We start from the raw sequence: 22,916 nt of genomic DNA, 5'->3' as shown, positions 1-22,916 counted from the left end.
TTGGGGAATTGATAGAACTTCAAATAATTATGACGATATCCAGGAAATGATCATTACATAGGCAGCATGTCCAAGATTAGTAGACTGACTCCTGCCTGCATCTACTACTATTACTCCACATATCGACCGCTATCCAGCATGCATCTAGTGTATTAAGTTCATGGAGAAACGAAGTAATGCAATAAGAACTATGACATGATGTAGACAAGATCTATTCATGTAGAAATAGACCCCATCTTGTTATCCTTAATGGCAATGATCAATACGTATCCTGCTACCTCTTCTGTCATTGGGAAAGAACGCCACACGACCGAACCCATCACAAAGCACCTCTTCCCATGGCGAGAAAAATCGATCTAGTTGTCCTAACTAAACCAAAGATTCAAAGAAGAAATACGAGGCTATAAGTAATCATGTATGTAAGAGATCAAAAGAAGACTCAAATAACTTTCATGAATAAAATAGATCTGATCATAAACTCAAAGTTCATCAGATCCCAACAAACACACCGCAAAAATAGTTACATCAAATAGATCTCTAAGAGACCATTGTATTGAGAATCAAAAGAGAGAGAGAGAGAGAGAGAGAGAGAGAGAGAGAGAGAGAGAGAGAGAGCAAGCCATCTAGCTACTAACTACGGCCCCGTAGGTCTACAGTGAACTACTCACGCATCATCGGAGAGGCACCAATGAGGATGATGAACCCCTTCGTGATGGTGTCTAGATTGGATCTGGTGGTTCTGGAACTTGCGGCGGCTGGAATTTTGTTTTATTGATTCCTCTAGGGTTTTTTGATTTTTGGGGTATTTATATAGCAAAGAGGCGGTGTGGGAGACGGCTGAGGTGGGCACAACCCACCAGGGCGCGTCTGGGCCCCCAGGAGCGCCCAGGTGGGTTGTGCTCCCCTCAGAGCCCCCCTTTGATACTTCTTTGGCCCAACTGGTGTCTTCTGGTTCAGAAAAAATCTCCAAAAAGTTTCACTGCATTTGGACTCCGTTTGATATTGATTTTCTGCGAAGTAAAAAACAAGCAAAAACAGTAACTGACACTGGGCACTATGGCAATATGTTAGTCCCAAAAAATTGTAAAAAGTTGCTATAAAATGATTGTAAAACATCTAAGAATAATAATATAACAGCATGGAATAAGCAAAAAATTATAGATACGTTGGAGACGTATCACTCTTCCAGTCCCATAACATCTTTTGCCATTTTCTGAGGGCATAGTCTTCGACTTTTTGTTTGTCGGCAGGAGAGAAGGCAAAACTACGGTGTAATGCATCCAATAACTTCATCCTTTCTCCGGCCAAATCCTTGCAAGTGATATGGATGTTCTTGCGTGAGATGCAACCTAGCATTTTGATGTACATTCTTGCTGCTTGAGCCGGACTGGCTGGCTCGCCATTAGTGGTCACTTTGGTGATTCAAATGGTCCTTCATGAAGATTTTTTGGTTTCCTAGGCTTTCATTTGCTCTTGCTTGTGGCGGTGGTGCTAGACTAAGCCCCATTTGTTTGGCTCAATTCTACTCCACCAGTGGTCTGTTCATCCTCTTGGTGACCGCCCATCTCGAAATCTGGCCCAGTGAAGTTGGGTGATTCATGAGAGGATGGTCCGGCGAGGGGGTCCATTTTTTGAACTATAGTATTTAAAAAAGAGTTATGAAATAATCATCGAAAACATAATATCGACATAAAATTTTGGCATGACCTGTGCTAAAATTAAAAGGACATATTGAGTGCCAATTTTTCATAAAACGGAAACGAATCGATGTTTCGCCAAAACATCAGCACTCATATAAGTTCCTACAAATTCAAACATAATCTCGGACAAGCATCTACACTGAACAACACCAAATGAGTTAAATATATTGTGTGTCATTTCATCGAACACGTTACGACCATTTTTCGAACTATAGTATTGAAAAAAAAGAGTTATGAATAATCATACAAATGAAATATCGACGGAAAAATTTGGCATGACCTATGCTAGAAAAATAAATTGCAAATTCAAACACATCTCGGACAATAATCTACATCAAACAACACTAAACAAGTTTCAATTAAATCTATTGTGTGGCATTCCATCAAACACATTACGTACATGCGTACCCAATATAGTGCCATGGATGTGAAAAATGAGGGTGGCAATATACCTTGGGAGAGCATGCGACGCCGACGACGGTGGTGTGGGAGACGGGCTTGGTTGCGACGGCGGCTACGATGGAGGAGACCGGTGCATGGGGATGCCGACGGCGGGGCCAACAGCGGCACGCCATGGTGGTGAAGAGGAGATGGCACATGAGGTGGTGAAGAGAATGGAGCGTGACGGCAAAAACGGTGGCGAGCGCATGGTGGCTGGGGGTTCCTTTGTGATGGCGGCATGGGCGTGGGTCGGGACAGGGCGCGTGGGCAAGATGCGAATTAAATTCCAAAAATGAACGACCAAATCGTCTAAGTGGTTGTTTATTTGTTTAAATTGTGCGTATTGCAAAGAGACCACCACAAGTTTTAGCTGTGGCGGCGGACCACCACACTTTGTCTTTTTTTTCATTTTTTTAGAAATTTTAGTGTTTTGCACTTCTCTACATCATTGCCACTTCAAACTTTCTCTACGTTGACTTAACACCATTATAAGTGTCATGCTCAAATTTGGCCACTTTTCGAGCTGGTTTGGTATTTTTGAAGCATTAATTAATTTTCCGGCCACGAAAAAGGCAACACACATTTCGGTTCAACATAATGTGCAAATGAGCTCAGAAAGGGAACTTGGCATGGTGTCTTCCTAGGAGCCCTATAGGTCGTGGTAAAATTTGAGAGCATTGATTGTGGCTTGAACTACGTCGGTATTTTCTCAAAGAGAAAGGGATGATGCAGCACAACAACGGTAAGTATTTTCGTCAGTGATGAGACCCAGGTTATCGGACCAGTAGAAGAACCACGCAACACTACATAAAGGTACCTGCACACAAAGAACAAATACTTGCAACCCGACGTGTTAAAGGGGTTGTCAATCCCTTTCAGGTAACGATGCCAGAAATTGTCAAGTTGACGAGATAAAATTGTATTAGATTGCATAGATGCAAATAAAAGCAAATAAAATTCACTGAGGTATTTTTAGGTTTTTGATAGTATAGATCTGAAAATAAAAGTTGTAAATAAATAAAAAGGCAAATAGCAATATAGATCTAGAAGTATACGATGAGAAAATAGACCCGGGGACCATAGATTTCACTAGTGGCTTCTCTCGAGAAAAATATCATACGATGGGTAAACAAATTACTGTTGGGCAATTGATAGAACTTTAAATAATTATGACGATATCTAGGCAATGATCATCATTATATAGGCATCACGTCCAAGATTAGTAGACCGACTCCTGCCTACATCTACTGCTATTACTCCACACATCGATCGCTATTCAGCATGCATCTAGTGTATTAAGTTCATGGAGAAATGGAGTAATGCAATAACAGTGATGACATGATGTAGACAAGATCTATTCATGTAGGAGTAGACCCCACGCTTGAACCACACTTGCGCGCCAGTTTCTCGTGGCACCGAGCGAAATTTTTCTGCCACCGCGGAAATATCTATCTCCCCGCCCCCTCCCTCCCACCAAAAGCCACATTTTCACTGTTCTTCCTTGCTTTCCAAGTTCAAACCTTCACTGCTACTTAGTGGTAGCTCAGCCTCCTCGCCAGCGACCCCCCTTCTTGCAGCGCCGCCTCCTTGCCGGCGACCCTTCTTCTTGCGGCGCCGCCTTCTCGCCGGTGACCCTTCTTCTTACGGCACCGCCTCCTCACCGGTGACCCTTCTTCTTGCAGAGCCGCCTCCTCGCCGCTGACCCTTCTTCTTGTTGCGCACCCTCCTCGCCGCCAATCATTCTTCTTGCTACGCAGCCTCGTCGATATGGTCAGGTAATCCACACCCCACCCACACCATCCTCCTCCTTCCCCGTCCCACATGCCCCAACTGACGGCGCGACACCTTTCTCTGAAATCACTGGCCCCATCCTCCAACTAAGCGCCGCCCACAGCCATTTTGCACGCAGTATAATGTGGAGCTCGGTAGCATATGGAAGCGGAGAAGAAAATCGCGGCCGCACGCATGCACGAGGTCGCTATTGCTACCATGCGTGCCGACCGCCAGATCTTGGAGGAGCACCTCGTCTTCGAGGCCACCGTCGACACCACCACTCAGTTGTCTACTTTGAAATACAGTTCGTGTTGTTTTCTCGAGGCCGCCGCTAGTGCCTTCTAGTGATTTGTTCTCTGTAATGTAAATATGCAATCTGATGTTCAGTTAACAGTTTAGTCCTCTAAAATGTAATGTTTAGTTAACAGTTTGGTCCAAAAATTGCTACATTTCGTAGTATTGTTCTCAAGAATTCTTTGTTTTATTAACTGTCTTATCTTCTAGTACATGTTTCTGTTCTACAATGTCGTGCTCAGTTAGCTGTTTTGGTTCATTTGGTCTGTTGTCCATTTAACTATTTGGCTCAATTATGCAATTTGATTTTTATTCGTTACAATTTTGTATTGTTATGCATGTGAGAAATAAATAGAATTTGTTTGAACTCAATACATATTCTACTGATATTATGGCAACTCTCAGTTAACCTGATCAAGATCTTCCTTATATGTGTTGCAGGGAAACAATGGGAGACAATGCGGTTTACCATCGAGGTTTGCTCATGCATGGTCCTTTCGCTAATAGCACATTGTTGTGGAGTTGCAGGAATTATTCTAATATTTAGGTTTCTTACAATTTGGTCTTGCACATGTAGGTCCTGTTGCCAGAGGCTTAGACCCACTGCTCGATTCATTTTGCATATGGGGAAATGAGATGTCCATGAATATCAATCAAGTCAAGAAACTCAGAAAGATTGTTAGGATGAAGAAATTTGTGACGAATAACAGCAATATCATTGTTTGCACAATGAAGAAGACATCAGTCAACTATAGGATGGTACTAACACTTTTACCTTTTTTTACCCCTTGCACCATTTCAAAATTTATAACAGGAATTTATGCATATCTTTGTTTTTGGTACTTTTCAAAGCAGTTCACCGATGTTATCTCTCAAACCACTTGCATGGTCAAGAGGCGAGGAAGGTATTCATTCAACGCCCACGGTACAATATTGAAGTCTTCCTGAAGAGGATGAAGGTTGGGCAGGCAATTATCCATAGCTACTGGCCTAAATTTGCAAGGACATTCAACATCACTGAAGGCTCAATATTTGCCTTCCGCTTCTGTAGTTTACCAGATGAAATTCATCTGTCTATTTACCGTGTATGATGCTACTTTCCAAAGATTTTCGATGTTGCATGTGAAACTTGGTGTTGTTGTGTAATGGCATAACTGAGTGCTGAAGCTATCTTATGTAATTCGATTATGAAATCCTGGTTGCCGTTATATGGATATGAAATATCTGGTGTGATTTATAAGAAACTTCAATTTGATTACTACATGGATTATCAATAATAGGTCAATTACCCTGCTTATTGGGGTTTTCTATTGCAGACGGTCACTCAGACAACACCGTGGGCAATGAACTCAAACAAACCACACGATTTCTAGAAAGTAGGCGTGTTGGATCAACTAACAATCACACACGGCTTTCGGCATAGAACTGTTTGTGTTAGGACACCTTGCACAAACGTTTTCACACAAACAACTGTGTGTGATATACATACGAACGGAAATGTTTTCTGAAATTCACTGTGGGATGTATATACGGATGAAAACGATCGGGTTTCGATGCCTCGCCCGATCGCACATGAGCTCATTTTGCCCCCGCCTGTGTGGCCGGAGGGCCTATCCCTGATGGTTTCTGGGTCATGTGGGAAGGACCCCGATCGCACACACTCACTAGGCGACGGTTTAAAACTCTGTCGCGGAAAGGGGGTAAAAACTGTTTGTATAGCACGTCTCTGCACCAGTGTCGACGCAACTTTTCTCTTAGTTGTGATTATCTTCTGTACTCTCCTAATCTTGTATTCTCCACTCATCTTAATGTAATGCAAACAACACTTTTATCTTTCGTTTTAGAAAAAAATAATAACTAAAAGAAATCAATCCTTTTCATTTCTTTTGAAAAGGTAGATAGTACTCCTGGCCTCAAGTGATGCAAACAACCATATATCTATACCTACTATTAAAGGAAGGTGATATCTTGGTTTCGTCTCGCTTCATTTGGTCCCGCTTCAATTAATTTCATGTACGCTATTTGGTTTTGTTACTTGCCACCCGTTTTGGCCCAGCGGAGGAAGCCCACCTGACAGCACACTGTGGCCCACGTCCGAAGAGCTGGCAAAAAATAAAATAGCCGATGGCAGGGTTCGATCTCATGACCCCCCAACCGAAGCCCACCTAACGACGCACTGTGGCCCACGTCCGAAGAGCTGGCAAAAAATAAGATAGCCGATGGCAGGGTTCGATCTGATAACCCGCCAACCGTCCATACATAGTTTGTCCAACTAACCCAGCTACAGATATGGAAGGATTTGTTTTCTCCCGCTGCAACGCACGGGCCTTTTTGCTAGTTGATTATTTAATGATGTCAAGCGAAACTGAACTAAAAAATCGGCCCACTGCAAATTAGAAACCCACTACAATAGGCATGTAACAAATCTCTAATTTGCTCATCCGGATTAGCTTACAATGCATGTTGAGTTGACTTGTTTCATTGAACATAGCTAGTTGACCTTTCTTGTTTCTTGAATTAGAAAGATCATTTGGATGTGTGCAACATTTATGTGATCAGGATTCATGACCCAGACCAGCTGACCATGTGATTGTGACCCACATAGTACTACAAGTAACCAGTGCTAGCAGATGTCAAAGCTGAAATAACACAAGTATTAATTTGTGTACGGTGAATTGTGATAATGAAGATTTTTCATTGAACTTGTCTATTATTCCACATGTTTCAGAATTATCTGGTATCTTTATTGAAATTTCTCTATCTGTGTATTGTATTTTATCATCACTTTATTGAATGGAAAACAAAAACAATTATAATACCACTTGGTTAGAGTTTCTTTCCTATCAAAATAAATAAATACATATGTACATTATTTTTCTCTTGGTCTTGCAGCATGAACATGCAAGTAATTAACTCTTCCCGGTCTTCGGTAATTAGCAGCTTAAAATATTTCCCTCTGATGGTATGCATCACTGGGGTAGTGTCAGACGTACACATGTGGTAACTGATATCGGACACTGGATAACCGTTAGTGGCCGGTCGTCAAGGGCCCAATTTCCAGACCTTGTGGTGCGCGCACACATGATAACTTGATAGTACTACTCCTTGGTTGATAGTACCGAGAACTTAATAATGAATCATAGAGGTTAATCATACAAAATTATTAGACCAAGGCCAATAGCATAGTCAATATAAACCTATAAAACCTGGTTATATAAAGTTGGCACGTAACCTATAGCCAATCTAACAGTCTACTCATACAATAGTTAGCTATCCTTGCATGTTAGACCTCGCACAGTGGGTAGTATCATGCATAAGATATTGCATATGATAGTAACTCCACAATGCATAGTATCATAAGTTGGTACATAGATGACTTCATTTATTATTTTGTATACTCATATATACTAGCACATAATATGATACTAGTACCTTCTCTTTTTTTATTTATTGGTACACCATGTCATTTATATATCTAGCTGGCATTGCATGAGGATGCACGATACTACCCTACGACACCTCACTGTGAGAGGTCTTATGTCATTAACATTTGCCCCACCTTTTTTTCTAGCAAAGGGTGTGGGAGCATGTGTTATAGCTGACTGTAAATATACATACCGTTTCATTTTAGAGGAAAGGCATAGGCCCGACTTTATAGATAAAGCCACAAGGCAGAGTACGACAAGATAAACAACCACACGAACACAACATACCATTTCTCTTCTCTCTCCCTCTCTCTTATCCAACTAGGCAAAAATCTAATTTAACATCACTTTAAGCCTCCCATGCAAAAAAAGAAGAAGAAGACATCACTTATATATAGCTTGTTCATGTCTATGCCATCCTATTATACTTGTAGACTATAAGGGTTTAAGTATTATATTTGTACTGTGTTGAAGAAGGAAGAAGAGCAGTGGGATGTAGATTAAGAGCTAGCTGCAACACATCTTTCAAGAAACTTTGTGAGAGAGTAAGATGAGCCTATTAATAAAGTAGTACATCTCCATAGATAGCTACTATGCATGTTGGTTATTAGATTGACTATAGATGACATGACAATGTGATATAGCCAACAATTGCGAAAGTTCCCTTCTCAGCTCGAGCTCATATGAGCTCGCGTGAACAGTAAAATCTGAAGAGAAAAAAAATCAAAAACTTCAAAAAATATCCTGATTTTTTTGCAATAAGCTTTAACAAGTGTTTTTAATGCTTGCAAATTTTCATGATGAAATGACATTTGTGGAAATTGTGGCAAAAATAAAAACAAAATCATGACTCCAAAATGCTTTTGAAAATAACTTTTTTGGAGCATCGTTTTTTTCACTACTTCCACGAATGTCATGCGATGATGAAACTTTGCAAGCTTTGAAAATATTTGTCAAATTTTGGCACAAAACAAATTAAAATTTTTTTATTCTTTTTATAACTTTCTTGGATTTTACTATACACCCGAGCTTAGTTAATCCGCGTCCCAACAGTTGTCTCTAGTATTGTCCTTGCTCTTAAAGTAGTAACCATCTTTAAAGGTTCCACTCGGAATTCCGTGTTTATTTGACAGACGTGTTTGGATCCAACCGACCAGGGACATGGATGGCCGGTGGTAATGACATAGACTTTGCTAGGGGCTATCTTTCCCTTTTCTAGTATGACCTCGTAGCACCGGGGAGGCGGAGCTTATTATGGTGCATCCAACTCTGTTGCATCTTTTAAAATGTAAAATAAAATCTTGAAAAAAACTTGGCACATTGCACAACATCAAGCTATGTTATCACAAAATGTTAAATTGAAATTTGGATCATAGCCCTAGACACAAAAATGACAAACTCATTATCTGTAGGGATAATGTGCCAAAATATTGTATATTGTAACCAGTGCTATGTTTCAAAGTTAATTCACAATTTTGTGAAAAAAAATAGATTGATATTGTATACATATATGACAGTAGCGTAGTTTATCATCAAAGTAGTTTACTTTACACCGTTCTATGCTTACTTACTATGTGGTATGTATAATTGTGCTATAATTGTTTCATGCCATGAGACTATCTTCTATGTTCAGTTTAGCTATAATTGTGCTTAAGATGGATGCAATGTTTGTGTCAATTTTGGAAAATTTGATGGTTGCAAAAAAGGTGACGCACGAGTAGGGGATACCCTCGGGTGCCATAGAAATTTCAAACAACTAAGGGATGCCCATAGACACATCTAGACGTGTCTGTAGACAAATGGGAGAGGGCATCTGGTGGAGCTGTCGTTCGTATGTGTCATATTTCCCATTTGTAGTATGACCGCATAACTCAGAAACGTATCCGGTGTACCCTTTGCACCCAACTCACATTGCATCATTTTATATGTTCAAAAGTCTGAAGAGAAAAAGTGAGCACATTGACGCTGGCATCAATTTATGCTATCATAAAATTTGAAATCAAAATTCGGAACACAACTCGAGATAAAAACCGACAAATATATCATCAATACAAATAATACGCCAAATATAATGCTCAATTTATAGTATACACTAGTCAGTGTCAAATTTTGTCATTTTTGTATCCCGAGCTATTACAGATTGTGATTAAAAAATTTGTAACAACATAGATTTCTTTTTTGAAATTAAAGCAAAGCTTTATAACTTAACGGTGTACGGGTAAATCACCCGCAACACAAATAACCACTTGGGCTGGTACATCAAACTCCCAGTCGACAGCCGAGTTTGCAGGGTACATACGACCAAGGCTTGCTAGGTCATGAGCCGCGGAGTTAGCACTACGCCGACACCATTTTATTACAAATTTAGAAAACCACAGCTTAAGCTGGTACTTTGTGTCCTCGATGACAGCAGCGTACGCCGAAGAATCGACCTTCCGAATATCCATTGCTTCTGCCAGCAATTGTGAATCAGTTTCAAACTCTGCTCGAATAATCCCCATGTCAGCTGTAAATGAAACAGCATTTGACAGCGCCACGACTTCCGCTGCAAAGGCATCTTGGATGAGTTCCTGTCTTCCTGCCCGTGCACCCACCACTTCGCCGTCGCTGGTTCTTGCCACCACACCCCAACCTGCATGGAGCTCCCCTGGGACGAAGGCGCCATCAACATTGAACTTAACCATGTCTTGATCAGGAGGCCTCCATTTATCAATGCACTGTGGCTTGGGTTCTGGGAGGAAAACCTGCATATATTTCAGAGTAGAGTTGCGTGTGTGTCTTGCTACTTCGGCTGCTGTCAAGACACGCTCCCCATTTCTCAGTTTATTCCTAACACTCCACCACATCCACCAGAATGTGAGAATCTGCATCCTTTTTGGGATGTTTGGCTCCCAAAGGTAGTCCATCATCACATGTACAGATGTGATTGCTTGCAGCTCCCTTCTTTCCTTCTCTAAGCCTAGTTCCCTCCACACCACCTTCACTGATTTGCACTTGATGAACAGGTGCCCCCCATCCTCATCAGCTTGCCCACAGAAGAAGCATTTCGTGCTCTCTACTTTCAGACCTCGCCTCTGCATGTTTGACAGGAGTGCTAGAGATTCATGCCGCAGTCACCAAGTGAACATCTGGACAGTTCTCGGGCACGGCAGTCGCCAAATTCTTTTCCAAGAATCGTCGCTGCATGTGTTCAGGTTACCCGCTTCGGCTGTGCTCTGTCCTACTCCCCCATTCTTCCTTATCGCCTTCAGTTCCATGTGCAGCTTATACGCACTCTTCACAGAGTGTATTCCCTTGTTGTCGAACTGCCATGCAACAAAGTCATGAACCCCTTCCCGCAATGGCATCTGCAGAATGTGTCTAGCATCCTCTGCGTAAAATGTATCCCGCACAAGGCGCTCATCCAATTGCCCCGTGGAGGGATCCATTAACTCACTAACAGTCTGCATCAGGTTATTCCCTTTTGGGGTGATGATCCTTCGTGGCCACGGCCTTGGGATCCAAGGATCTGTCCAGATCTTAACGCTCTCTCCGTCACCGATTCGCCAGATGTATCCTTCCCGGACTAGGTCAATTCCTTTCAGTAAACTCCTCCATGCGTATGAGATGCCCTCTCTCGCCACAGCCTCCAGGACATGCGTATGAGATTGATGTCGTGTTCATGGATAAATTCTTTTCAGAAATGTACTTCCCCTGGGTAACTCGTTCTCTTTGGACCAAATGAAAAAAAACAACTCATTCTTCTGATCCGCTGTGCCGTTTGTGTCGTTTGATGAACTATCACGCTCTGTGACGTAGTAAATGCATGAAAGATATTTCACACTGAGTGTGAGACTTTGTACATGCATGCATTTGACCAGTTTAGTTTTTCAGCGTGACTAACTAGCTGACTTTTCTTTGCCCATCAAGAGGGCAAAGCCCTGGCCGACACCCACAGCTTCATCAACGAACCCAACACTTCTGTCCAAAAGAAAATAACGAAACTAACACTAGTTGACCTTTCTCTTCTTTCCATTTTTTTTTCTGAGGGGACTACTTTCCAATTTGAAAGTTTTCATTTATCTACATGTTAGACTGTATTTACATGTGTATATTGTAACGTTATATACCACCTCATTATATATATATGTGATAGGCCACCCCTAGAGGGTTGTGCCGGTTCCCCCCAAAGCCTATTGTCTTACATGGTATCACGCTAGGTTACGTCCGCTTCCGCCTAAAACCCCTAAACCGCCGCCGCCACCGCCGCCGCCGCCGCGCCCACCGTCGCCGTCGCCCGACAGCTATGACGTCCGCCGCTGCGTCCGGCTCCACCGCCACCGGTTTTCTGCCGGCCTCCCTCGCGGCACTTCTCTCGAGGCCGCTGGATGCCGCCTCCCTTCAGGCGCCGATCGGGACACGGAGCGTCGGCTCCCTCTTCGCGCTCCCGCCGGCTGCTACTTCGCCCGGGCAGGCGCTTGTGGCCCACACCGCCGCCGCCCCGTCAACCGCGGCTGTCGCGCCCTCGGCCACTGCGCCGCTGGTGGCGGAGGACGTCGCGCTGGCAGGCTTCGCGGCGTCAACCGCGGCCATCGCGCCCTCTGTCACCGCGCCGGCTGCCCCTCTGACTGTCTCCACGGTGGTCTCACCTCAGCCAGTCTCCTCGATGGGATCGCAGCCGCCGCCGCCGTTTCACTTCGGCCATCTCATCACCATCAAGTTGTCGTCGGACAATTACATCTTCTGGCGCGCGTAGGTTCTTCCGCTTCTTGGGAGTCACTATCTGCTTGGCTATGTCGACGGCTCTCTCCCTTGCCCTCCTGCGCTGGTTGACAGCGTGCACGGTCCGGTCTATAATCCGGCTCACCGTGTCTGGACAGGGCAGGATCAGGCGAACCTCTCCTCCATCCAGGGGTCGCTCTCTCCGGCCGTTGCTGGGCTTGTTGTCTTCGCCAAGACGTCCCACGAGGCATGGACTATTCTTGAGCGCTCGTTTGCGGCACAGTCGCAGGCTTGTGTATTTGGGCTCCGTCGCCAACTTGGGGAGTGTCAGAAGCTTGACTCCACCGCCACTGAGTTCTACAACAAAGTCAAGAGTCTCGCCGACACGCTGGCCTCCATTGGACAGCCCCTCACCGACTCCGAGTTCAACTCGTTTATTGTCAATGGTCTTGATGAGGAGTATGACGCCCTAGTCGAGATCATCAATGAGAGAGGCAAATCCACGCCCATGCCAGCACACGAGGTCTTTTCACGCCTCCTGCTTACTGAGCAACGAGTCGAGACGCGCCGATCCAGGGGCAACGGCGCCCTCTCGGCAAACGCCGCCACCAAGGGTGGTCGCTCCTCTGCTTCATCCAGGGCTCCTTCGGGGCAGTCACCACCACCCGCCTCGGCCCCTCCTCCTACTGTGACGCTACCAGGGGCTGGCGGTCCACGTGTGTGCCAGCTTTGTGGTCGCGATGGGCACTGGGCCTCGAAGTGTCACAAGCGCTTCCAGCGGGGTTTTCTTGGTCTCGGCAATGACGGGAAGGATACATGCAACTTTGCTCGTCAGGTCGCCATGGCTGATCGTCCGCCGCCGCAGAAGCCACAGGGACACACTCAGTCCTACTCCATTGATCCCCACTGGTACATGGACTCTGGGGCGACAGAGCACCTGACCAGTGAGATGGGGAAGCTTCACACTCGTGAACCCTACCATGGCTCCGACAAGATCCACACCGCCAATGGAGCAGGTATGCACATCTCTCATATTGGTCAAGCATCACTTCTCACTAGACATGCCAATAGGAGTCTTCAACTTTGCAATGTTCTTCGAGTTCCATCTGTGACACGTAATCTTCTTTCAGTTCCTAAACTCACTCGTGATAATAATGTGCTTTGTGAATTTCATCCTTTTGATCTTTTTATTAAGGATCGGGGCACGAGGGACATTCTTCTTAGTGGGCGGCTCTGCCAAGGTCTCTATCGTCTGGAGCATCCTGGCGTCGCTCGCGTCTTCAGTGGAGTTCGGGTATCTCCGTCACAGTGGCATGCTCGTCTTGGTCACCCGGCCACACCTATTGTCCGACATGTTTTGCGTCGTCATGAGCTTCCTAGTGTGTCTAGTAATAAAGATGTAGCAGTGTGTGATGCTTGTCAGCAGGGGAAGAGTCATCAACTTCCTTTTTCGGAGTCCAGTCGTGAGGTGAAACATCCTTTAGAACTTGTGTTTTCAGATGTATGGGGTCCTGCTCAGACTTCTGTTAGTGGTCATAATTACTATATCAGTTTTGTTGATGCTTACAGCCGCTTTACCTGGCTTTATCTTATCAAACGTAAATCTGATGTGTTTGACATTTTTGTTCAGTTCCAAAAACATGTTGAACGCCTTCTCAAACACAAAATTGTTCATGTTCAGTCGGACTGGGGTGGCGAGTATCGCAACCTCAACTCCTTCTTTCAGTCGCTTGGGATCACTCACCGTTTAGCATGTCCACATACACATCAGCAGAATGGTTCAGTAGAACGTAAGCATCGTCACATTGTTGAAGCTGGTCTGACTCTTTTGGCCCATGCATCTGTTCCGTTTCGTTTTTGGAGTGATGCTTTCACCACTGCATGTTTTCTCATCAATCGTACTCCCACTCGTGTTTTGAATATGAAGACTCCCATTGAAGTTCTCCTTAATGAACAACCGGACTACACCTTTCTCAAGGTGTTTGGGTGTGCTTGCTGGCCCCATCTCCGTCCATATAACAAGCGTAAGCTCGAGTTTCGTTCCAAGAAGTGTGTTTTTCTTGGTTATAGCTCTCTTCATAAAGGATACAAATGTCTTCATGTGCCCACTAATTGTGTCTACATCTCTCGGGATGTTGTGTTTGATGAGCATGTTTTTCCCTTTGCCAAACTCCCTGTGTCCACTACCGAGCCACCTGTCATGCATTCATCCTCTGTTGCTTCTGACCAATTTGATGATGTTGCATATTCTCCTCTATTGTTGCCTAACCATGGTGCAGGCACTGGTCGTGGGGCTCGTTTGGAGATTCTGGAAGTGCCATCTTCCTCTTCGTCGCCATCGCCTTCATCCTCGGCACCTTCTGTTTTGCATGAGGAGCACATGGCGCCCCTGCATGGCCTCGATTTCCGTGCTCATGCACGGCCGATCGACGTCCTGGCCCGGTCGCCTCTGGCTTCTGGGCTGCCTTCGCCATCGTCGCGCCCTGCAACCCCGCCGACTGGGCCGGCCTCCTCGGTCCCCGTCTCGCCCAGGGCGTCGGGGCGGTCATCACCAGGCCTGGCCTCGCCCGCCCCTGCCTCGCCCAGGGTGTCTGGGCCCTTCTCACGGCCTCGCCTGCTCTCGCCTCGCCAAGGCCGTCTGGGCCGGTGTCACCGGAGCTGGCCTCGCCCACTCTCGGTTCGCCCATGGCCTCTGAGCCCCTGTCGTCGGGCCAGTCTTCGCCATGCAGCCCGGAGTCGTCTGTCCCGAGCTCGCCTGAGGTGATTCCTGCATCTCCGGCGACCGTCACGTCTCCGTCACCTTTGCCTCCGCCGGCTCCTGCTGCTGCTCTACGTCCACATACGCGTAGTCGGAGTGGCATTTTTCAGCCTAAGCAACGTCACGATGGCACAGTTGCTTGGTTAGCGGCGTGCATGTCTGCTGCTCTCGCAGATCCATCCTCTGAGCCACGCACGTATCAAGCTGCTATGCGCATTCCTCATTGGAGAGAGGCCATGGAGCAGGAGTATCAAGCGCTTCTTCGCAATCAGACATGGACTCTTGTTCCTCCACAATCACGGGTAAATGTCATTGATTCCAAATGGGTTTTCAAAGTGAAGAGGCATTCTGATGGGTCCATTGAGCGCTATAAGGCTCGTCTGGTTGCTCGTGGTTTTCGACAGCGTTTTGGACTTGACTATGAAGACACCTTCAGTCCAGTGGTCAAGCCTACTACCATCAGACTTCTTCTCTCTCTGGCTGTTACTCGAGGTTGGTTTCTTCGTCAGCTTGATGTTCAAAATGCTTTTCTTCATGGTGTCTTGGCGGAGGAGGTTTACATGCGCCAGCCTCCGGGTTTCTCTGATCCGGATCGCCCTGATCATCTCTGTCGTCTGTCCAAGGCAATTTATGGTCTGAAGCAGGCTCCTCGTGCTTGGCATGCTCGTCTTGCAATGGCTCTTCGTGCTCATGGTTTTGCATCATCAACTGCTGACTCCTCATTGTTTCTTCTTCAAAGGCCTGAGGTTACTATGTACTTGTTGGTCTATGTAGATGATATCATTTTGGTCAGCTCCTCTCAGCCGGCTGCTACTGCGCTTGTTCGCTCACTTGGTGCTGATTTTGCGGTCAAGGACCTTGGGAAGCTTCATTACTTTCTTGGTGTGGAGGTTACTTCTCGTGCTGCTGGCCTTGTTATGACGCAGAAGAAGTACTCTCTGGATTTGTTGCAGCGAGCTGGGATGCTTAAGTGCAAACCGACGACTACACCCATATCTACCACTGATAAGCTCAATGCTGTTGATGGTGTGCTTCTTTCTTCTTCTGATGCGACAGAGTACAGGAGTATTGTTGGTGGGCTCCAGTACTTGACGATCACGCGACCAGACATTTCCTATGCTGTTAACCGAGTCTGCCAGTATCTGCAGTCACCCCGTGACACTCATTGGTCTGCTGTTAAGCGGATTTTGCGCTATATTCATTTCACGGTGGCTCATGGTTTGCATATTCGGCCGTCTGACTCTGGTTGTCTTTCAGCATATTCTGATGCAGACTGGGCTCGCAATCCGGATGACAGGCGATCCACGGGGGGTTATGCTGTCTTCTTTGGCTCTAACCTGATTGCCTGGAGTGCTCGGAAACATGCTACTGTCTCGCGTAGCAGTACTGAGGCTGAGTATAAGGCTGTGGCCAATGCCACATCAGAGATCATCTGGGTACAGTCCTTGCTTCAGGAGTTAAGTATACCCCAATCACAGCCTCCTGTTCTTTGGTGTGATAACATCGGTGCTACATACCTTTCTGCAAATCCGGTATTCCATGCCCGAACGAAACACATTGAAGTTGACTATCACTTTGTGCGTGAACGTGTCTCTCAGAAGCAACTACAGATCAAGTTTATTTCTTCCAAGGATCAACTTGCTGACATCTTCACCAAGCCATTGCCTTTGCCACAGTTTGAGACTTGCAGGCGCAATCTTACCCTTCTAGATTCATTAGAAAGTGGCTAAGATTGAGGGAGGGTGTTAGACTGTATTTACATGTGTATATTGTAACGTTGTATACCACCTCATTATATATATATATATATGTGATAGGCCACCCCTAGAGGGTTGTGCCGGTTCCCCCCAAAGCCTATTGTCTTACACTACACCACCGGATCGAGCTAACATTGTGACTCCCCCACGTCACGTACAAATACATTCACTAGTAACACTAGATGTCAATGCTCAAAGCCAATACTTAAGCAAAGCACGCAAGGATACTTAGCCGCCCTTCACGTGGCTGTTTGATTTTACCTTAAAGGTATGATCTTTCTTATAAAAATACAATACAATACAGTTATTGATGCATAGACAATCATTGGTGCAGGTATACATGATGTTTTCACTGGAACTCTGCACCACGTATTTTTAATTTTCGGTAAATCACCGTGTACATTATACGTATATATATATACGTATAAAGTAAACACCCCAGGTCTTCCGTAATCAAACTCTAATTTCGATGCAAAAAAAAAAAACTCTAATTCTTTTTCCCTCGGTTGGCGTGCAAGATTAGGCACCTATCTTACTACCAAACGTTGGGCACTGTCAGAAGCTATGACATTGCTAAGTAGAGTAGTTGATTGATACCGGACACCGAAAAACCGTCAGTGGGCCGGTCGTCACGGAGGCCGGTATTCAAACCTCTCGCGGTGCGCGCGCGCCGAAAATATTAATATACCCTCGCCGGCCGCGTGAAGTGTACTTGCGGCTAGGAGCGCATACGGTTCACGCATCCAGATCCGGCAGGCAAACACGCGCCGGTTTTATTGCCAGCGTTGACGTAGCACAATGGAACACCATAGCACAGTGACATGCTCCACGATGAATAGCCATCTAGGGCGCATCATGGCGAACAGAACCGTTCACTTGGTAACACAGTGAATGTCACGAGGTGGGGGCAGCGCCGAATCCGACCCGACCTGCCACATGGTGACCACGAGCCCTCCCCCTCGCGTACGTACGCCGTCGTACGAACGCGATGGCCGGACGCTAACGGTTCTGGCCTCTGGGGCGGCGGGGCGCGCATGCCGCTGTACGCTGCCCGTCGTCGTCCACTCGTCGGCCATGATCCCATCCACGGGTCCATGTGCGCTTGCTCCTCATCATTCGCGGAGCCACCCCACCACGGAGCACGTGCCCGCGCATGATTCTGTTCTCACTCACTCACCTTCCTTCATCGCTAACGGGAAATGATAAACAATCCTCTTGTGGCGCGTACCCTCCGCGGTGACCTACCGGGGCTTGCGAGCCGTCCGATCGCGCGGGGGCAGGTGATCCGGCGGCTGTCGACGAGAGACATGCAGCGGAAGTCCCTACCGCCCCTTGGGCGCTCTCGCCCGCAACGTGCACCCCTACCCATCCTGTCTTCCGGATCTTGCCTCCCCCACCTTCCCCTACCTTTCTTTCCCTCACCACCCTCCTCTCTCGATGGATATATATCGGCTCCCAGGACCGGGCAGAGCAGCCGGTTCTCGCTCTACAGCACAGTTGCATACACACAGAGAGAGAAACTTCCATTGTTTTGATACTTCGTAGATAGTATACTGCCTAGCTAGACATACCACATATAGAGTATGGGTTCTTGGAAGCGCACCATCACGACGCCGTTCAGGAAGGCGTGCACCATCCTCAGCCCGCAGCACGGCAGCGGGAGGAGCGACGATCAGCACGGCGGCAGCGGCCACGACGGCAAGAAGACGCCGCGCACGCGCCACCATCTGAAGCGGTCCGGAGCGGCGGCGGCGGCGGCGGCGGCGATGGCGCAGGGCGAGGTGGTGGAGAGCCCGTCGACGACAGCGCAGCTCTACGGCGACGTGATGGCGTGCGCCTACGAGGACGTGCAGGTCATGTGGTCCATGCTGGACAACAAAGCCAAGGTCCTCGACAGCGCCGCCTCGTGACCACGCGCTCCGTCATCACCACCGATCGATCGATGGGTCGAGGAGTTTCATCATCGATCCAGTACATACTACTGCCACATCGTCCACTGCACCCAGATTTCAGAGCCTTTGGCGCTCAATCTGCAGACCGTCGACGACGAGTCCTGAAACTCTTCTCCGTTTTCTTTTTGTTGAGCCTGAAATGAATCCCCGGCACTGGCATGGTACCTAATTAATTAAGCTATAAGGTGCTAGCTAGCTTGGAGTGATTTGATAGATTGCCGCCACAGCGTTAGGATGGATCTCTGATCATTGAGGGCATGTTTTCCTTTTCTCTTCCTTTTTGGTGTCACAGATGGATATGGATGTATTCGGTCGTGCATCATCCGATTCGCCAATCAATGACAAGAGTTTTTGAACATCTGGGACCCCCTTCCGTGCCTGTATTGCACATGGTCTGTCTCCGTCCTTGTTTGCCGACATGTCTTAATTACTTTGGCAAAAGGTCATCAAGCTTAGGGCATGTTTGGTTCCAAATAAGTCACCAACTTATAAGTCGAAAAGTGAAAAAGTGACTTATTTTGCCAAACAGACTCTATTTATAAGTCACCCTAACTTATAAGTCATAAGTTGCTCCACCCCAACTTAAAACTTATAAGTCAACCCTTTTGTGCGGGTTTCACCACCTACATGATGTGGATTGATATGGGAAAGTGTGTCAGGTGACTTATAAGTCAGGTGACTGTTGGAATTTTGATCTCAGGTCAATACTGATCTCAGGTCAATTTTGATCTCAGGAACCACAAAATTTTGCCAATTAGCTGGAAGACCAACCCTAGATTTTTTCCCCAATTGGAAAAAGCAAAGAGATCAAATCCCCAAATCCAAGACCAGATCGAAAATTTGTAGAAAAGATGGGCTGGGACTTACGTTATTGATGACAGCAGCCATGCGTGCTCATCTTGGCCGAAACACGCCATCTCTCGGGACGGCATGCAAAAAGAGACGAGGCAGCCGGCGCCGCATCTTACGGACACGCACGCTGAGTGGCCTCCGCGCCGCACACGTCGTCGTCAAACCCTCAAGCACAGGCGTCGGCGCTCGGCCCTCCAATCTCTCCGCCTCTATGCCATGCGCGCGACGTGGGCCGCCACGTTCGATGGAGGAGCGCGCGGGATTCAATCCACAGCACGCTGCTCCGGCGAACAAAGCCACCACGCCGCCATGGACCGGCGTGCCACGGGCCACCGCGCCGCTCTCTCGCTGGTAGGGCGGAAAAAACGGAAGGGGAGGAAGAAGAAATGATTTAGGGTTAAGTCGTGGCCAGTTTTGTTCCGACAGCGCTCGATCTGGACCGTCAATTTGATCGGACGGCGCAGATCTACGCGGAGTAGAAGACAGGCCTACGGCCGCTAAAAGAGCCTGTTTCGGCTCTGGGCTTAGGCCCAGGTTATGCTGGCAGCCCATGTTGTTTTTTTTCGTGTGGTCAGTTTTTGAGAATTGCTGCTGCTGGGCCGGATCTTTAACGTGCTCCCTTCGCCTGTTGTTGACCAAAATATTTTTGTTTTGGCAGTTTTCATTTTTTCCAGTGCATTATGGGTATTAATATTATTCTATAATGTTTTATGCACTGTGATGTCAAAACAAATGTGCCCAAAATTATTTCTAATAATGTTAATGATGATAAAGTTAATGGAAATCTGTGGGCCAAATAATGTCTTTTGGGAAAATTCTTTTTTTGTTGCATTAAATTCATGTTGTTAATATTTTAATAATGTACTATTAATATGTTTTAATTGCCTAAACTATGCTAAAGGTCATGTTTGAAATTTTTGTAAATAACGTTTATGTCCCTTTTATGGCAATCATTTAATGATGATGAAATTTTATTAATTGAAAGCCGTGGGTTGTTATGGGTCGAATTATATTTTTAGGCATATTATGGAGTTTTACTGCATTTGTTAAGTTCCTAATAATGTGTATGCACTAAAAAAAAGTTTTGGAATTACCTATAATTATGTTGAAATTATGTTTTTTAAATTTTCTGAATAAAATGAAACCAACGGGAAATTTTATTTGGAAGATTTAATGTGACATTAATGTTCATTTTTTTAGTGGTACCTATTTAATGATGAAAGCATTTCTAGTATCATTTCAATGGTGAAATTAATGTTATTAGAGGATATTAATATTGAGCATAATTATGAATCGCTCATTGAATTTTCTAAATATTTTATTTGTAAATTTTGATTGAGTGTGAATTTAATGTTGATGCCACACTTACGACATTTCTTAAAGATGTGGTCATTTGTAATGGGCTCAGGCCACCTCAAGGAAAATGATGATGGCCGCGTGGTTCGTTTTTTCGCACCGCACTATGTGTCATAATAATGTTGGGGCAATATGCCTATTGGGCAAAACTAAAGTTGTTGGTTGGTGCAATTCATGCCATTGTTATTATGATGTGCACCTCTCAAATATTCATAACGGTCCAAAATGATGTTAATGGGTTGTGATCAATTCTCTTAATGAAGAAACTATGTTCAGTTTTTTTTTCAAGGTCGTTTATTTGACAATTATTAATTTTCCAAATATTATAATTTGGAGAATCTTGATATCTAAATTTTATATTTTTGGAAATTCTTATGATGATTTATATTTATGACATTTTCACTCTGAATGTCCTCTTTAATGATTACTCGGTGGGTGTGACATTTATATTTTTATGTTAATTCCAACATCATTTTCATTGTATGTCATTGAGAATTCTAATGATAACTTTGACACTTAGGTTCAATATTTATATTATCGTTGTGAGATTTAGTGTCAAAAGGCATCACTCATGGCACAAATGATTATTATATTATGATGTTGCTTTATGTTAATGATGGCAATTAATTTAGCCATAGTTCTTGCTGGTCATTACGAGATTTTACATCTCTCTAGTCAAAATGGAACCAACGAGAAGTTTTGATTAGAGATTTAATGAGCAAATGTTCTAATGGCATATGATGATATTCTGACCAACATTGATTATGTTTTTCATGTGTCATTTATGAATGAGTATGGTTCTTTTTCGTTATCTGCCCAACGGTGATACGGATTAGAATAAACATTACGCATGTTCTTATTCATGGCATTGCATGGTTAGTTCATGCTTGATTTTTTTTTGTTATAATGATCATAAAGTTGTCTCCTCTTTCCAGCAATAATAATGATGTCAAACTTTTGTTTGGCATAGAAGAACCTTATGTAAATATCTTTCCCACATGGAGAGTGGAGATCATTGTATCATGTAAAGAATCTCCCAACGTTTTTCTGCCATAAGGTTGAAGGATTTTTAATCATGATGATAGGCAGACATTGGGAGAGGACGCATGTGCCATCATACACATCACTAATGCAAAGGAGATTAAAGTCAAAATTATTAGATTTATTCCACTAGCTTTTGCAAATGACTTAATTCTTCATCTTATTGATGATGTTTTGTTCATGCTCCTAGTTATTGGAAAACCTTAATTTCGTCTCTCAAATAGATGACGTGATTTTATATGTTATTAAGTAAACTCAATTTATGTAATGTTAGTCCCACCATATGGTGAGACGAGTTATGTTTTTCACTAAATGAATCTTATGTAAAGATTATATGCTATGTTACCATTGAAGATGTCACAGGAGTGTGATTAATGAGACCTCATCAAAATTGTGGTTTTAGACCACATTTCGAGGGGGAGAATGAAAGTCTCATTTAATATGAGATATCGCGTTCACTTCTCCTACTTAGATCATAGCATGTACAATTAAGCAAAATATGTATGTTAATTCTTCAATTAAAGATAGAACCAACGAGAAGTCTTGGTTGGAGAATGTATGAAAAACATATACTAATGTCAATTATCTAATTAAGATGCAACAAGTCTTATTTAGAAGAATGGATAAAAATTACTCTTTTTATTACGTTAATGTGTACTTAATCCCTTATGAGCATTGTGAAGCACACATGAATGCTAAAGTGAAGCTTGCTAGTCTAATGACCATCATGATGTAACATGTTGATTATATATATGACCAATGTCATTTATAATCATATGTGACACTTCACTCAAGTGGCAAGTTTTGTCAGTATCATGTGTCTTGTGGTTATATTTCTGACTAACGTTGTTTATAATCATTTGTCA

General features: G+C 44.7%; 1 protein-coding gene across 1 annotated transcript; it reads left to right on the top strand.

The window, feature by feature from the left end:
* The first annotated feature begins 18,308 nt into the window (after nucleotides 1-18,308).
* LOC123087815 (uncharacterized) lies at nucleotides 18,309-19,159 on the top strand. The gene has a single exon (XM_044509929.1). The coding sequence runs from the start codon at nucleotides 18,433-18,435 to the stop codon at nucleotides 18,757-18,759; it is 327 nt and encodes a 108-aa protein (XP_044365864.1). The 5' UTR covers nucleotides 18,309-18,432; the 3' UTR covers nucleotides 18,760-19,159.
* Nucleotides 19,160-22,916: the final 3,757 nt, after the last annotated feature.

Source organism: Triticum aestivum, chromosome 1B, assembly GCF_018294505.1.
Source record: "Triticum aestivum cultivar Chinese Spring chromosome 1B, IWGSC CS RefSeq v2.1, whole genome shotgun sequence".
Classification (NCBI taxonomy): Eukaryota; Viridiplantae; Streptophyta; class Magnoliopsida; order Poales; family Poaceae; genus Triticum; species Triticum aestivum.
The sequence above is the reverse complement of the archived record's forward strand: the minus strand, read 5'-3'. Positions and strand labels throughout refer to the sequence as shown.